The sequence below is a fragment of the Limulus polyphemus genome, unplaced genomic scaffold, assembly GCF_000517525.1.
Source record: "Limulus polyphemus unplaced genomic scaffold, Limulus_polyphemus-2.1.2 Scaffold3726, whole genome shotgun sequence".
Lineage (NCBI taxonomy): Eukaryota > Metazoa > Arthropoda > Merostomata > Xiphosura > Limulidae > Limulus > Limulus polyphemus.
The window spans coordinates 92,138-110,507 of record NW_013669336.1 but is presented as its reverse complement, the minus strand read 5'-3'; the positions used below and the strand labels follow the sequence as shown (position 1 = coordinate 110,507).

General features: G+C 31.0%; 1 protein-coding gene across 3 annotated transcripts in view; it reads left to right on the top strand.

Moving 5' to 3' along the window:
- The first annotated feature begins 5,272 nt into the window (after positions 1-5,272).
- Positions 5,273-18,370, top strand: part of LOC106469926 (ribosome-binding protein 1-like) — a 59,144-nt gene continuing 46,046 nt past the window's right edge. For 2 of the 3 annotated variants that reach the window (XM_013930447.2, XM_022398497.1), the window contains exons 1-2: positions 5,273-5,427; positions 15,948-16,733. In XM_013930447.2, coding sequence (XP_013785901.1) covers positions 15,977-16,733 — 757 coding nt within the window. In that variant the 5' untranslated portion in view covers positions 5,273-5,427; positions 15,948-15,976. The remainder of the gene's footprint in view (positions 5,428-15,947; positions 16,734-18,370) is intronic. The other variant, XM_022398499.1, reaches the window with a different exon arrangement.

The window sequence follows — 18,370 nt, the reverse complement described above, 5'->3', positions numbered from 1 at the left end:
TTAGTGTCATCTTGTTGCTTTAAGTAAACGTAATTTAAACCATAAGTATAAATGATCGGCACTTGTTTGATTTTAAGATTAAACAAGTAATCAAACATAGAATTTTGCCGTACACAATTAAAATCTATTTATTGAAGCTGTCAACGACTTCTACTTAATAAACACTCTACATGTTTTGACATGTCTACGTCATTTTCAGAAGTAACTTACAAGACTAAATTAAAATGGAATTTATAGAAAGATGAAACTGCGATTTATAAAACAAAATGAGAATGTGGTAGTATTTATATTGGTCAAGCTAAAAGGAACTTAGAATACAGACTACAAGAACATGAAAGTCACGTAAGAAATAATGAAATTGAAAAGTCAGGTATAGCAGAACATGTGCAAACTACAGCATGCACTTTTTATGGGATAAATCTATAATTCTAGCTCAACATCACAGAACGACTGCTAAGAACATCTGAGAATAATAAAAATAGCAAAATTTTAAAACTTAAAAAGTAGTATTAAACAGAGATGAAGGTCCCGCTAGTCATTGTATTTTTATATGACGTGTAGTAATTTACTTTCTACTACACCACAAGTTATTAAACGAGTGTTCGAGTCCCCAAAAATAAGAGTACCGGCACGCATTATATCATATCAACTTAAAATAACGTACTTCTTTCATTGTTCTTTTGGTTTAAGAAAACTAAAAATATAACGGCCAAAACGAATAATTAAAACAATATGTTAATGAAATAGAAACTAACACTAAAGATCATTAAAAACTAGCGATATTGAAAAATTATGGTTTCTATTTGGAAGGAATGTTTCAGTATTTTATCTACTGTTACAATAGCAAAAACTAATCAGCTGATTATACTGTGCTGTACAGGTGTGCGATACAAGAACGTAGATAATAATTGCCAATGCACTTGTGGTGTAACAGAGCAAAAGAAAAAAAAAGAGAGAAATATATATATAGTATGGATTTGTTATATTGGTTCATTTAAAAGAATAGGATTGTTTATTTGTTCCTTTTACATCCGGTATTCATCAAGCCTAAATGGAAATTGAATTTCATCAATGGAAAACGTTACACACACATAATAAATAAATAAATCGTCAAAAAGTACCCAATGTTCCATTCTGTTTTATGCTCAGACAGCATGAGTTTTCTGTTGCAATATCCTAGAAAGAGGAAATGATATTCTTTAATGTATTTTCACATGTATGTAATAAAATTCGAACATAGTATACTGCAAAAAATGAATTAAGTCTCTTGGTATACCCATGAACAAGTGAAGAAAATCAGTTCCTGACTTGATAGCTTACACCATCACACAGATCTAGCATCGGACAGGCATACTTATTAGTCTCAAACGCTAAGTCTCAATTTTGTTTACACTAGGACCTACAAGATACAACAGCTTATTCTCAAGAATAAATTTAGTTGATTTCTCCATGGGCCTGGATTACATATTACAGTTTGTCTTTTCAACATTCTATTTCTGTTTAAAATATATTTCACGCCGCATGTCACCTGTAATCTAAAAAAAACCCTGGAACCTAGGCACCTTATGCTGCCGCTTTTCTGCATATTAAGTGAATCTTTGGTAATTAACATTTTCATATTGGAAGTGCTGAAGTGCAACACTATCATTCTAACAAAATAAATTAAATAAAAGAAAAATTTATTTTCACTGTTTGTGAATAAAAAAATTGCGCTTTGTAAATAGTGCTCAAACTTGGAAACTGGTGACTTTATAAAAATTAATGCGATACTAGAGAAATAATATTTATTTAAATATAGTTTTTCTCTCCCTAATATATATCTATTTCATATTTACATATGCCCAAGTGATATTAAATATGAATATCATTTATTCATTATCATGGTTAGCATAGCCTGTATGATGACCTAAGTCTAATTATTAATTAGTAACTAATTGCTTTTTTTTTTAATAAGTAGATTCTAATTATTAACTAGTTTTTATCTTACGTTTCGGCTGCTAATTTGCTACTGTCCTCAGGGACGTCCTAAGAAGGATTATTTTCTGTGTTGGTAGTAGCCAAGAGTCAATCTGAGTCTTCTTGACAATAACTGGTTCGTTATCCACTCCACCGAGGTCTCTGGTGCTCTCATTCACACAAATGACTAACTGATTTAAAAAGTGTATGGTAGTTTTCTGCTTCCTGTTTAGTGACAGCATATGTTTCTGGCCATTTTGCGAAACAGCCCATTGCCACTAAGGTGTATTTATTCTCACTGTAGCTCTTTGGCAGAGGACTAAGCCTATCGATAGCAATTCTCTCACATGGTGCCCAAACACAACATTGCTATAGTTGCTCATTTTGTTTCCTTCATAGACTCTTTTCATTCAGAGAGAGGAATAGTTGGTTTGATTCTTGCATTTTTCGAATTCTGTTTCTAGATATTTTATTCTTGTATTGATGTTCTTGTAATTTCATTGATCTTTTTTTACTATAATCCTTCTTTACATTTCCGATAACTTCTTGTTATTATCTATCTTAAACTTCTATGAATTCTTCAGTCTTGTTTTTATAATCTTTCTGTACTTCATTAGTGTTCATTTGCACTTCATTTACCTTTTTATTATATTATTTCTCTATATTTTCTATGACCTTTTAACTTTAGTCTGTACGTCTTCCTTGTATAATTCGATTTTTTCTTCAATTAAATTTATTTTGTTTATATTTCTTTTGTAAATCTTAAGTCTCATTCTTGTAATTCTTCTCTTGATTTCACATTTCTTTCTACATAATTTTCTTTCAACTACATGGCCAGGTGGTTAGGGAGCTCGACTCGCAATCTGTGGGTCGCGGGCTCGAATCCCCGTTTCACCAAATGCTCACTCTTTCAGTCGTGGGGGTGTTATAATGTTGCGGTCAATCCCACTATTTGTTGGTAAAAGAGTAGCCCAAGAGTTGGCGGTGGGTAGTGATGACTAGTTGCCTTCCCTCTATTCTTACACTGATATATTAGAGACTGCTAGCGTATATAGCTCTCGTGTAGCTTTGCGCGAAATTCAAACAAACATCTTTCAATTATATATCTATTTCTTCCCATTTTCGATCTCTTTCATACTCATTTAATTTTCGGTTCTTTATTATTGACCCACTTTCCACTGTTTCATCATTTTCATTAAACTTTCAGTGTCGTTTTGAACAAGTGTTGTCATTTGCACTTTCGGTCTTGATTTTATTACCAAAATTATCTCACTTCTGACATAAGTATTGTAACGTTTTCGGTTGTTGGGCGAGTTTTTTAATTATTTGGTAAAAACGAAGAATGCAAAATTCTTTACACTTAATAATAAAGAAAAAAACTTTTATTTTTTTCAATCACAATTTATTTTAATTAATTATCATTGATAATCCAAAGTTCACAGTAAACGCTGATACAACAATTTCACTTACTTACCAAATTTATCCCGTACGTACATCACTTTCTCATATATCTCTTGTTTCTGTGGAACTGAACTAACAAACCACTATCTCAGTAATAATAAATCATCGACTGAAACAGACTCATAAATCAACAGTAACTTACCCTGGACTAACTTCGTTTTTATAAAACTCAAATCATTTCCTAAACTTTCAACTTTTTTGGACATCTGGCCAAAAGCAATATAAACGACTAAAGTAAAACAACAACACAAACAGAGCCTACAACAGCTTGTTGCGCTTTGTATGCCTGTCACATGGTTTTTCACCAGTAGCTAGTAGCAACAGTTTTGTGGTATGCCAAGGATTTGGAATAACCATGCACATAGCTATCTGATCTATGCAGTAATAAGAGATCCGTGTAGAAGGACAGATGTAGTGGTGTGTTTAAGTTGGAAAGAAATATATATAAAAGTTGGGTAAAGACAGGCAAAAACAAATATAAAATAAACTGAAAATAAACAAAATAACGACAGATCGTATTAACAGTAGAACTAGTGCTTTCTGATGACATTGAAATTAAAATTAATGGAAAAAATGAAGAGCGAATACAGGAAACTGTATTTAAGAATAAAAGAAAACGAAACTAAAATTTATTCGTAAATGAATTAAAATGGATTGAATGATAAGTTGTGAAAGAAATGCAAATATCTATGTTCCATGTGACAATCATAGTTAACGGAAAAGTGGGACACAGTACAACTAACCCACTAAACAGAGACAGTTTCCATGACTGGATGCTGCTACAGAAAATAGGGTTAAACTGACATATGACCTCGATTGGATTAAGTATGTTCTGAATTATAACTATAGGAAAAATGCAAATATAAATTACACACAAAAGGAAAGTGAGATGAGTGATATTTGCTTACTACACCTGTCAAGGGAATGGCTTTGCTAATCATATTTCTGTTGTTTAGGCAACCACACAAACATCCCTTTGAAAGCCAAAAAGATTCTTGCCATTGATCATTGTTTTGAAAACTGACAACCATATGTCTACACTTCCACATTTATTGGTCATGAGCATTTACGCCACACATGGCCACTCTATTTTGCATACACAATTAACTGGACAGTTCTAATGTATCGGTGTATGAGGTCCTAATAAATTACTTATAAATCTTGACAGTTTTGACCACTATATTATACAATTCAACAAATTATTTTTAATCTATAGATATTAGATTATGGCTTAGTAAACGGCTATGTCTTGTACTAGTGGAATTTGCTTAACAATAGCCCAAGTGTAGTTTTTTTACGAAATTCTGTGCACGTTCGGAAATGATCTAATGGTTGGTTAAAAACTTTAAAATAACAAGTTTACTGACATAGTTTGTATAAAATTAGAAATTAATCAAATGTTTCTGCTGAAGAACCAGAGGTTTACATTATCGGCCAATGAAAGCAAGAAAATAAAATGAAAATTATACTCCTTTAATTTTAACGTGCTATTATTTGGTATTCACTATTTCTAATTTGTTTATTTCCAAGCCACCTTATTATGAGTTTTACAATACATTTTGATATTCATTTACTACTGATATTTGAGTGAGCATCTAAAAACGTAAAATACGTATCACAGAACAATCCGTGAATTTTGTGGTACGTATAAACAATTCAAAACTATTTCAGTATGCAAGAAAAGAATATGTCGTCCATATTGTTAGAAATTGGTTTTGTTTTATATCTAAGTTAAAAGAACTGATAACTTTAGCCATCTAGTCAATTTTACTGACGTGGCACTTCTCTCATTAACCAGCAAATCAGAAATTGTTATACAATGTAAGTAGCCAATCACAGAAGTCAGCAGAAAAATATTACATGCGTGTCACAGTGTCACTCCCGATTTGTGAAGTTCAAGAATTCTGGTGTGTTGTTAGAAGCCGGCTTCATCTCTTTAGTCTGGTCAATTGTAGCGCTGGTTCGCTAGTTTGATGATAGTTTATTAAATTTACATCTGTTTATTTTATGGTAAGTGTATAATAAAATTACAATAATGTTATACTTGGATATTTATATTCTTGTTGTTATAATGATTGCCGTTATATGTTACTCTTGCACTCGAGTCGCAGTGTTAGCCTTTATTACTACTTACTAGTACTACTAGGCGTACTTGAAGTTGTACTAAGCCTAATTGAACACGGACGACTAGTAGTGTAATGAACGGACGTTTAGATTCATTGTACTTTGCTAACGTTAGCTGACGTGTACTGTGCAACTGTGAACTTGTACAAAGTGGAACTTTAAAATTAAATTCTAACATATTTTAATACTAATAGGCAAACGTGTATCTTTAAAAATTTATTTCATACGTATATTTATATAATTTAAAATTATGCCACCATAAATGTGAAGCTCAAATACATTTAAAAATTTGGTTAGCATATGTTGTTTTTTTCATATTTTTGTCAAAAATTTTGCATATCGGTATCATTGCTGCCACAGGGCTACTGCTAATGCCTAACGGTAATTTAATGCAACTTGTAAGTTGCAACTGTAAGGTTAAACTTTTATAAGTTAAGACCTGTAAATTATAATAAATAAATTTAAAAAAAAATTTTGAAGTAAAAAATGTATTACTGATAATATGTTAACATGATGAGTAATTGATATCAAATTCAGGTTTTATATATATATATATATAGAGAGAGAGAGAGAGAGAGAAATTTATCAGGGACTGAAATTTGAAAAATTTCTAACCAGTCCTTACAAAATGTTGAACTGGTTTTCATCAGGTTTAACTGGTCCACTCCAAAAACATGTATATATGTTAATTACATTTTATCAGTTACAGTTGTAAATGTTTAGAGAAAGACACTAAGTATGTGTATAATATTAAGACTTCAATTGTAAACAACAATTTTTGATAACCTCTTTGGAATGTACATAATTTTTTATATTAATCTAGATAAACATAAAAAATTAAATGATTTTAGATTACTGTTTTAATATTAACCAAAAAATAAGTTATTATTCATCACACTTAGTTTAGAGTGATCATACCATTCACATGATTCTGGAAATCCCATAATATTTAGAAAAAGGCTAGGGATCCCACAAAACTACAGGCTCCATTTGGGAGATTGAAGTAAAGAAGATTCTTTCATGAGATGAAAACACCTATGTCTTAAGAAAAAAGTATAGAAATGTACATTTAATAAAAAGGTGAAATAGGAAAAATGCTTAAAATACTAATTGGCTCTGTTGGGCTGATTAGATTTTTGTTTTACTGTTCTAGTAAGCCCATAGGCCTCTTAGTTGGTTAAGGTCATCCAGATGATGAAAATATGAACTATGATATATATGTATATATGTGTGTTTGTGTAAACTGGACTAGTAGGAATATTAGTATTCTGTCATTAAGCTTAAACTCGCAATACATTTATTACTAATATATCACTTAGTGGTAGTAGTACTATTATCACACCTGTTGAAAAGTAACTGTTTTTTGTTTTGTTTTTCTTGGAAGTTAATATCTTCACAAAAATTGACTATGTGTGGTACAGTAGCATAATGCTTGAAATAAAAAATTGGGATATTTTAAAGTAGTGGGACAAGTAATTAAACCTCATTTGTTAGTTGCTTGCCATTTTAAATTTACTCATGACTATGTAATGGATGTTTTGCCAATCCGTTTTCTTGGAAGGTGGATATGACACAGCTCTTGTTGTTAAATCTGTGAAAAATAAATGCTGTTGACAGTGGTGCAAAGAAAGATATTCTTTAAATAGGATGCATAGACAGTGGGTATGGAAAAACTGACATTCCTGTACAATATTTTTGTTTGTAACTGCTGTCTGAATTGCTGAAGCAATGGCAAAAAAGTCATCACCATATAAAAGAGGAACTGCTTGTATAATTATTCCAAGTATAGCTAAGTAATCAAATCCTTTCAGGTACTGAGTCACAGTGACTCCAAAGTTAATCAAGAGAGCTTGGTTAAGAAAAAAGAGAAGAAAATTCAAACAGCCACTTCAAAAGCAAGATTTCAAGTTACCAGAAAATTGAAAATTGGCAAAAATAGTTAAAGAACTATGCTAGAGAAAAGTATCTACAGAAGAGTCAGTTTGGCAGATATCACTGCAAGAAGTGCAAGTGAGTAGTCTGGGAAAAAAGGTACTGAGAAAACAAGTTTACCTTCACTAAGTGTTGGGGAGTTACCAACCAGTTCAGTGAAGTCCAAAAAGTCTAATATAACATTAGATATGGATTGGATTAAGACTGCCAAGTGTGAAGATAAGAAATGTTACATTTGGCCCATTTTACTTATTTCTCTGTTTTTGATCATTAAATCGTTTCATGAAGGATCCCAGAGACTTGGCTTTAACAATGTAGAAGGGCAATTTGTTCCAGACACCCATGACTGTGTAAAGAAATACCTTCTGTTATCAGTCCACAATGAATCTGCACTTAATTTCCAAGTGGTTTCAATAGGAAACGTTTCTTTTGGGTTTTGAAGTAATAGAAGCAGAAGGCTTTAAAGTATAACCTTTTTTTTTTGGGGGGGGGTAGTTTTTAAAATTTATGTTTGCAATTTTGTTTTACGATTAAAAGCTTTTTTGCAGTTATTGTGCATAATGTGTGGTTGTTTTTGTAGGTTGTGTATGTATATTTGTTTTGTATTTATAGTGTAACTGTTAAGATAGAAACTGCTGAAAATGTTTGACTTGTTCTGCTTAGCAGCTTACATTTTCAGTCTTGACTGCTTTACTATATTCCCACCTGTGTATATATTGACAGCTATTTGTAGTGAGGAGCATAGAAAGACTAGGATCAGAATTTGCTTGTCAGATGCCAAAGTGTCGGACACTATAGTGTGTGTTGACACTTTAGCTGCTGGCATTAAGGAACAGTGTCTTTTCTTTTTTTTTTAATGCATTTAGGAATGAAGGATGTTTGAAATTGTAAATCAGAAGAGCAGCTTTAAAAGTATAAAGACCTCCATCAGAGGTTTAGTGATAGAAATAATGTGTGATCCTTTTGGGAGTGCTCCATCAGGCTAGATGCTAGAATGAATTAATTAATTGGCTCCAAGGCTTAATTAAAATATTACCAAGGATATACTTCATTCCAAGATGTTTTGGTTGAACCTGTGAGATAATTTTCAGTGTCAATGTGCATTATATGTCTTAGATGGACTCCAGTTGTGCATGTTTGGGAAAGCATTAAATGTATTCACTAGAGGTCAAAATAAACGTAAATAATGGTAAGTGTGCTTTGGAATGGTGAGTTTAGGAACCTAACTGAAATGGAAGACTGATATAATGGAAATTACTGAGACTTGTCTAATTTGGAGAATACTAATAATAAGAATTATAAGTTATTTAGTAGTGATAGACTTTAAAAAAAAAAAAACAGGTGGATGCCTTTTTTCTTTTCTAAGGGATCAACTGCAATCGTTTAGAATTTAGAACATAAAAAAAAATGTTTGGCAACAGATTGATTACAGCCACAGGTTTTAAGGGTAGAAAGTTTTAACTTGCAGTTGTTATTGGCCACTTGGTCAAACAAAATAATGGTTAATGAGAAATGGTGTTATGTGATCAGAATTGCTAGTAATAAAGAATACTGATGCAATAGTTAATTTATAAGACTAATTTTAAGTGCATTGATTTGGATTTATGAAGTCAAAATGAAAGTGATTCAGGATTTTTTTCTAAACCAATAGGTTGAGAGTAACCATGGGGATACCATTTTGTTTATTGTTAAACATTAATGAGGGTATGGTTGAATTGGGTGAACATTTGGGGAAGAGTGATTATTGTATATTTAGGATTGATGTTTTCTTACATGTTGCCATTAAAATAAATGGACTTTTAGTTTGTAATTCTCAGAAAGCCAATTTTGAGGCTATGAGACAATATCATCAGTGAATTGGGGCAATGAGTTAAAGGGTGATGTGAAACAGATTTGAGAAATTTTTAAAAATAAATTTCTTTTCCTTCAAGATAAGCATGTTTCTAAAAATAGAAACATTATATACTGGGAAGATCAAACCTAATTGGTTTACAAATGACATTAGATTAACTGAACAGGTAGGTTGAAAGACTTGCAGAGCAATAGAAAGGCAAGGGATTTGGTTTCAAATGAAATTAGGAAATTCAAAAGGGCTGAAAATCTTGAAATTAACAGTAAGTAAAGGATGCTGATTGCAAAGATTTTGTTTAAGGCTGCGAGATAGCTTGTAAATTGTATGTTTTATTTTTACAAGAGAAGATATTAATAGCATTTGTGATGCTTAATATTCTATGGGAAGTAATGGAATTGAACTTAGTCATGAAGATATTACTCCTTTGGTGGTAAGTAACAAGATTGAAAGATTAAAATCAGATATATCATTAGAGAAAGATAAGGTTTTCCCCAGAGTTTTAAAGGTCAGTGATCAGGTATGTGAGCCTATCTTTCATTTTTTTGAAGGTCAATAGAAAATGGATAGGAGCCTAAAGAGTGGAAAGTTGCTTATGTTACCTTTTTTAAAGGGGAGGATAATAGTTCTGAAAATTATGGGCTAATTAGTTGTAGTTCTGTAGTGGGAAAATTGAGAGTATAATAAGATACTTTAAAAAATAATTTCGTGAAATGTACAATAACTGAAAGACGACATGGATTCACTAAAGGGAAATATTGCCATGACAATCTGACCAGGCCATTCATTTGGGTGACAAAGATGGCCTTGTGCATGTTCCAAATATATAAAAAAAGGGTACTTTTTATGGATCAAATGTGTCAAATCCTGTAGAAATCTTTAAAGAGGGGTAGTGAATCATCACTTTTAAATGAAAAAGTTTCCTCATTGTCTGGTCACAGATGTAGACCTAGAGACATCTTACAAACCCAGAATGCATACACAATATATAAGAACTGAGAAGTGTTTTGAGATGCATTTTTTAATGCATGTATTGTAGTGCAAGTGTTGTAAAAGACAACTTTACTGAAGCTCTAGGTAACTTAAAGTCTCATTTAATTTTCTCTTGAGATAAGAATGGTAAGAGGGGATCTTATTGAAGTTTACACTATTATCTAGGGTATTGATAGGATAAAAGCTTCATTATTCTTTTTTTTTTTTATGTATTGTGAAGGCAGTTGGATGAGAGAACACAAGTTTAAGATTTGTAAAAGACAAGTCAGGCTCCAGTTAAGACAGATATTTTCATAATGGACTGCTTTGCTTAGGAAATGAGTTGTTGGCATTAGTGGAGGTCAGTATTTTACAGGAGCTTAAGAGAGTAATCACTAGTTATATAAAAAATAGAGGGTGGGGTTAGATTTTTAATTTTCTCAAGGGTGTGCAAGTACAGCCTTAAAGGATCAGTGGTCCCTTGTCCATGGGATATGAAAAATTAAGAACATATAAAACAAAATTAGTTAAAAATTACCTGGTAGCTCATAGAGTTCTATCAAATATGTGTGAATTACATATGGTTGACTGAACATCTAATTATGCAAATATTGATTGATGAAATATTATTATTATTACATTAAAAATACAATAACAACTTTCATTATATATGTCTTACCCTTAAACTATACTTTTTGTTTTAAACATTTTTATCAAAATTCTGTTTTCAACACAATTTGCATGACAGTACCTTTTCAATAATCTGGATTTAAAATGTGTACTTTACTTCATAAAAAAATAAGCAACCTTTAAACTTAAACTGGAAATTTTAATGTTCCATATTTGCTTACATATGAACTGTAACCATGTTTTCTTGTATGGTAAAAAGAATCATATTTATAAAATGTGTGCATTGTTGTAATTATGATTAGTAGTTGTGTAGGTAATTTGTTGAAAGGGTATGATATACTTATAATTTCACTCATTGTGCAGGTTAATGTATAACATTTGGTTCTCCCATTATTATTAGGTTGGAAGTATTTTAATTATATGTACAAATAATTCCCATTGTTCAAGTCTTTACAGAGGTATATTAACAAAATGCTTTGTTGTAAGTACATTATAAGTGTGGGGGAGGGGGTTGGGATAAAATTGCATTGAATATAACAAAGATGTCATTTCTAGTGAAATTGTTCCTAAAATTACAGAACTCTGGCAGATTCTTTACTAAATACAAGTGTGAAGAAGACTGAACGTACCTTTGATCCCTTTATTTTCCCTTTGAATACATCTAGTATTAAATATTTAAGTTTGGCAACACTAAAAATTGTGAATTAAATGTCTTAGTGCTTTTATCAGTACAAAACAGTATTTATTAAGTATGCATATTAGAAACAAAAAGTTTCACCAGTTGTTTTAATTTTTTGTTGTACAATATTTCAATAATTACTTAAGATTAATTTAATTTCATGTTCCCTTTTAGTGTCAAAAGATCCTTACTCCTAAGTGTGTGATAATACACACATGTGCATACGAATACTTTTACAAAGAAAAAAATGTTGCAGCTTGGGTACGCACAGCTTATTGTTCTCAAAATATCTGTGCATCTTATCTGAATGTTGGCATCTGATGACATTATGCAGTAATCATTATATGTATTAAAAGGTAAGAACAGAGCACTGTTCAAGGTTATGTTTTTGTTGCTGTACAAATAGATCATGGGCACCTGCAGGAAGGGGCAAGGGGGTCACTTGACCCCCCCCCCCTGGATTTTCAACAAAAAAAAACAAATTACTAGATGTGTAAAACTCCTCTATGTTATTGGAAAATCATAAGGTATTTGTATTTCGATTTCATAATTTTTTCAAACTTGAGTTTCTCCCCCCCCCCCCCCAGTTTTTTTTCTGTGAGCATCCTTGAAATAGATACATGCAATAGTTTGTACCATATCTGTACAGAAAACATTTCAAATTTATGATGATGATGGTGATTATAATAATAAAAAAGTAACAGTAGAATTATCACAAATATAGTTTAGAAAAATTTATACATGTTTTGTTACTTTTAACCCAGCATTTATTTGAATGGTTTTTTAATTCCTTCATGTACATGATGTTAATCTTCATGGTAATAAGCTAGTTGTGATAACTGATCTGTTTCATTTGTTCTTACAGATAAGTAGCTGGTTTATGTTTTTAATTGCTGCACATAACTAATTACATATTGCAAGTATCGATTATCTCAAGAGATTCGCATATGGTAAAGGCGGAGTGGTTTGTGTGGCAAGTTTATAGGGAGTTTAAGATTGTTTAATCTCTCTTTCTTGTTTTTTCGTTGAGTGCACAAGGTCTGAATTTTATGTTAGCTAAAATATTCAACCATTATTAGTTCACCTGTTTATTAAAATGAAATTCATAATAATAAAATGGCAGTACAATATGTGAATCAACAGTTACAAACAAATTAATTATGAATGTGATATCCAATATATCATTTTTTGGGGTTTTTTTTCCAGTGTTGTCAAGTGAATAGTTTGAGCTGTAATGGGCTCTTCACTTTTAGATCGTTAAAAATATAAATTTTTTCATGTATGTTAGAATTAGCTTAAGCTTTGATATCACTGAACGTGATGTACTATCTAGTATAATGATATTATAAGTAACAGTATTTGTTATGTTTCCCAGTAATTTGTTCTTAGTAATAGTTTCCTTGTAATATTTCCTGATAATTTTTTTATGATAGTGAAAATTTTATTTATGGGTTAAATGTTATTGATAAATTCTGCAACTTTAGGGTTGTCAATATCTGATGGGAATATCAATGCCTGCTTTCACTTACTGTTTTATGAATATAAGGATAAACAAGGTGACTGTAGGTCATTTGGGCCATTGAGATAATCTTTCTACTTAATGAAATAGTCTACCAAATGTACCCCTAGTCTTTAGCATCCTTGTATTTTCTGGCACCAGTTTTGAGATATCAGCACCCCAAACTAATGTGACGAAATGTTAATTTTTCATAATATTATGAGGCAAACCATGCTGTAAGGTCATGATCCTTAACAGACATGCTCCTAAAAAAAGATCTGGTCTACCAAAGCTTACATTTACTTATCACTTTTACTATACGACTTTCTATTTCAAACCTTATTATTCTAAGACTTAAGCATTTAACTTGTACAGTTTATCAAAAAATATGTGAATCAAATTTTGAGACAGCTTCAGTTAGTAATTGTTTTCTTCATTATCCATTTAAGCTATCTCCAAAGTGGGTTCATTGTCATCAAATCTGAATCAGATGTTCTCTGGTTCTTCTGTATTCCTCATAAAATCCAAAATTTAAACCTTTCTTGATTATTTGATTTTTAAAATATGCATCTTTCAAATAATTGTAGTCAACACTTTTTTTCCTAGCATATATGTGTTTTCTTCTTGTAATAAGGAAACTAAAATTGAACACAGTACTAAAAATGAGGTTTCACCAGACTCTAATCTGAGTAGTTTAAAAAAAAACATTAGTTTTTTGCATGAAAGCATTAGTTGATGATGTATGTGTTGATTTCTAGAGAGCCTTTAATGAGGTGCTTCAGTGGTTGATTAAAATATTTAATTTTTATAAAAACTATTGATTCTTTCAGGGGTTGCTTTAATGATAGCTTCTTTTATTTGTTTTCTGATAATACTAAGATTTGGGGAAAGGCTCATACTTTGAAATGTTTCTTATATCCAGAAGAGGCTGGACAACATAATTGTCTCAGCCAGAATGTGGACAGTGAGTTTCATTGTTGAAAAGCATAAAGGTAATGCTCTTAAAGTATAAATTTTGAAAAAAATTGCTTCTTATGTGATAGGAGTATTAGTGGGAAAAGGGAAAGATATTGATGAAAATATATTATCTTTAGTTGAATGTTTAGATGTGGTAAAAAAACAACAACAAAAACACAGCAATAGTTTATACAGATTTAGAATTTATGAATAAAATATCTATTATAATCTTGAATGAAATTGCTGATACCTCATTGAGAATTCTGTGTGCAGTTTTTAACCCTTGCTTTATGAAATACAAGAAAATACTCCAGAGTGTAGAAATGGGGTACTGAAATGATGTACTTGGTCTAAAAAGTATGAGCAAAAAAGAGAATACTAAAATTCTGAGCATGTAAAACCAAAATCTAGAAATAACTTTAACTAGAAACTTGTATGTGGATAACAACAAAATAAAATGTTTATACAGGTACACAACATTTCACTAGGTTAACCTGTCATCATTACAAATTCATTTATGTCAGTTTAACCTGTAAAACATTTTGTACTTCTAAAATCTTTATTCTTTGTTGTTACACATAAATGTTTCTAATTTATCTGGCAAAGCTCTTCCTGAAATAAATTTTTGAAGTGAATTAATTTGAGCATTTGAAATAGTTAGAGATTTGGACATTCTGTTTATAATTGGCTGTTTGAGTGGTAAAATAAAAAATTTGAAAATGTGGACGGTAGCTTTACACTTTGAAAGCTTTTACGGATTTGTTTGTTGGTAAAAGTATTCCTCTGTTAGTTATCTCATGATATTGTTTGTCTGATAATGTGGATAAGTATGTGAATATGAAGAGTTTCATTTAATATTTAAAGGGGTGGTCTTGATAGACAACTGAATTGCTTTCATGTCTTTGCCATAACTTTAGTATGAATTTAGAATGCTGAACTTTGCTATTTTGATCGCTCTCCACTTTAGTTTTGTCTAAGTGTTAGTGATATTTGTATGTTTAGGAGAAAGAAGAATTATGAGCTTCAAATGTTTTATATGGCAGTTATGATTATAAATTTTTTTTCTGTGACAGTCTTGTTTAATTTTAGCTTAGTTACTTATATTGTATTTATCAAATAAGTTTACTACAAGTAAAATGAGGTATGTAGATAATAGAAACCTGACTAAAACCCTTTTGATCATCTTCAGTATAAGTTTTGTTTTTGTATTCTGTAAGATTTTCCAATTTGTAGGATATTAAACACAGTTTGTGCTGATTCAAAACCATAATAGTTAGCATCTGAACATGCATATATGATTCAATTTATGTTATCTTGCCCTATTATACATTTCAGCTTTATTCTGTAAACTAGATGTGGAGGTTTATAGGCTAAAAAGCAGAAATATAGAGAGTACATTGAGTTCAACTCCGATTTCACATGTAGCACATGTGAAAGTCAGCATAAACTTAAATATTTAGAATAATCTAAACTCTGTTTGAAATAAAAGCAAAAACTCAAGTTTTTATTGAATCTATTTTATATGCGATAAAGATAAAATACAAAAATTACTACTATAGGATGTGTGAAGAATTCTTTGTGTATTGCAGTGTTGACCATTTCGGTCTTATGTACAGCATGTAGGTTTATTTTGTAACTAATTCTTTTCTATATTAAAAACAAAATATGTAAGACCATCAATGCACTGTAACTTAAATTCACTGTATTTAAGTGTATGTAAAATTTAAATTTGGCAGAATTTTTGCAAAAATTTAACTGAAGTTATTGGCAAGATACCCAGTGAGAAAATAATGAAAATATACATACATTTTATAAATGGATATTTACATTTTATCATGAATATGTAGTTTAATTTCTTTTCTTTTTTTCTTCTTCTTTTTTTACATAAGAAAGATTCTTATCAAAGTAATCACTGAATATGGATATACAGACAGCACTGATTTTTGTTGGTGCATTCCTCTTCATTGGTCTACTGTTGTACCTTGTCTCTGTATTTGGAATAAAAGAAAAAACCTATGAAGAAGCTATTGAAGAACAACGTAGATTAAACTTGGAAGCTGAACTACAACCGAAGTCAGATAAAACTGCAAAAAAAGAGAAGAAATTTAAAAAATGGGGAAAAAAATCAAAAGAGAAAGCAGATGAAAATAAAAGTACTCACACAGAACACTTCATTCAATCCAAACTAGAAACTGAACACATTGAGCATGTTGAATTTAAATCCACAGCAGAAGTAATTTATACAGATCCAGATGTAGACCCACGACCACTAAAGGCCAAGAAAAAGAACAAAGTTGCTCAGCCTAAACCCATTCTTGTAAACAGAGACTCATCACCACCGTTGGTTGATGAAAGAGAAATTCAAAGAGTGAGGAGTAATTCTTTTGGTAAAATTCAGCCAAAAGACGAGTTAGAACTGAAACACATGACTCATTCCCAAGACTTGTCTATCGAGCCTGAGAAAATTAAGAAAAAAGGTGGTGAGACAGAGAAAACAACAGAAAATAATGATTATGCAAAAGAAGATTCTCCAATACAAAAGCAAGAAGAGGCAAAGAAGAAAAAGATTTGGGATGATTCCATGAAAGTAGTAAAGGATGATACTGGACATTCAAGAGGACTTGAACCACAACCTAAAAAGAGCAAGAAGCAAAAGAGTGATTACCTGTTGCCTGGTAAGCATTTTAATTATGCATGCACTTTTCTAGTGTTACAAATAACTGAAAAGTGAGATATTGATGATTTTGTTTTCCACATTTTCAAGATTCTAGAGATAGATTGTACTCTTGCTACGAGTAGCTTAGTCACTGGAATTTTCTACATCAAATGTAAAAGTAGAATGTTAATAAGCAGCAACAAACTCAGATTTGTTCCTATTTTGTAAAATCTTCATGTCCTGTAGAGAAGACACTTTAACTGAATAATTTGAATTTGTGACCAAAATGTTAGCAGTAGTATAAATTAGTTTTCTTAAACATTAGACTACTATTACAAGTTAAATGTTGTATTTTGTTTCTTTTTTTTTGTTTGCGAAAAGAGATATGATGATTCAAGTGATTTAATTGTGGGTTTGCTATTCAAACAAACATTTTTATAAGTAACTAGTTTTAACTTTTTTTAACCTTGTAAAAGTAAAGTCAAATCTTTCAGTAATGTAGAGAGATTTATACACATACTTAAAAAATTAATTAAATGTGTTATGTTTCAGTCTAATAATTTAGTATCTAAGTAGTATGCAACAGAGATGTTACTTAAGCTTTGATAGGTAAAAAGTTACCCTTATTTGTAATTTTCAGATCAGTTTTACAATTGGCTTAATGGTTGTAAAGTCTAAAACTTTACCATAACTAATACATTTTTCAAATGTAATGATCTAGTAAACAACTTTATGCCCGTTATAATACTGAAATTCAGTTATTTCAGTTTAATTCTGTAAAATGTGTGTCCACACACATACACAAACATGTTTTTAAGCATAAAACAGTTTGAAAAGAAAATCCTATTTAAAGTGTTATTTCATAAAGATTAATGGTATATGTATATGGTCATTGTCATGACTAGTAACTGTATATTTGAATTTAGGTGATAACATAGGCTACAAAGCTTGACAACGATCACCACAATTTTATTGTAAGTTTGCAAATGTGGCAAAATTAAAAGTTGCATCAAGAACTAATGCTAAGTTTTGCTGTGGCTATTCATGTGATGTGGTTCCCATCAGATTTATGGCCTTTGCTATGAAGAAAAAAAAGAAAGGCAACTGTGTTTGTTGAAAATTTAAATGCATTCCACTGTCATTAATGTAGCATATGTATGCTGATTGTGGTAGAAAAACATGTTATCTAATTTTTTTATTTTTTAAAGAAAATTGTTGTAATAATGTGCAAAGCTCATCTTTGTCAGCTTCAGTACATGTATATCTGGACTATTCTTTACTTCCAAGAATTTATTCACACTATATTCATCCTCTATACAGTCAGCTTCAGTACATGTATATCTGGACTATTCTTTTACTTCATCTTCTATACAGTAATAACTTCCTGAAAGTTTAAAGTGTTTTTTCATGCTTACTCTATGTCAACCAATAAGCATCTCTATACTGAGATCTGTTGCATATTCAACAACAGGGAGTGGCACAGGTGCAAAATCCAAATGCTGACACCCTACCGCTGCACATCACTTTATAGTGTACCCTAATAGTGCCTTTCGTTTGGTAGAGTTCAGTATAATAGCACTGGAAACATAGGGTATGACAAATTGACCCCACACACACACACACACACACACACACACACACACACACACACACATA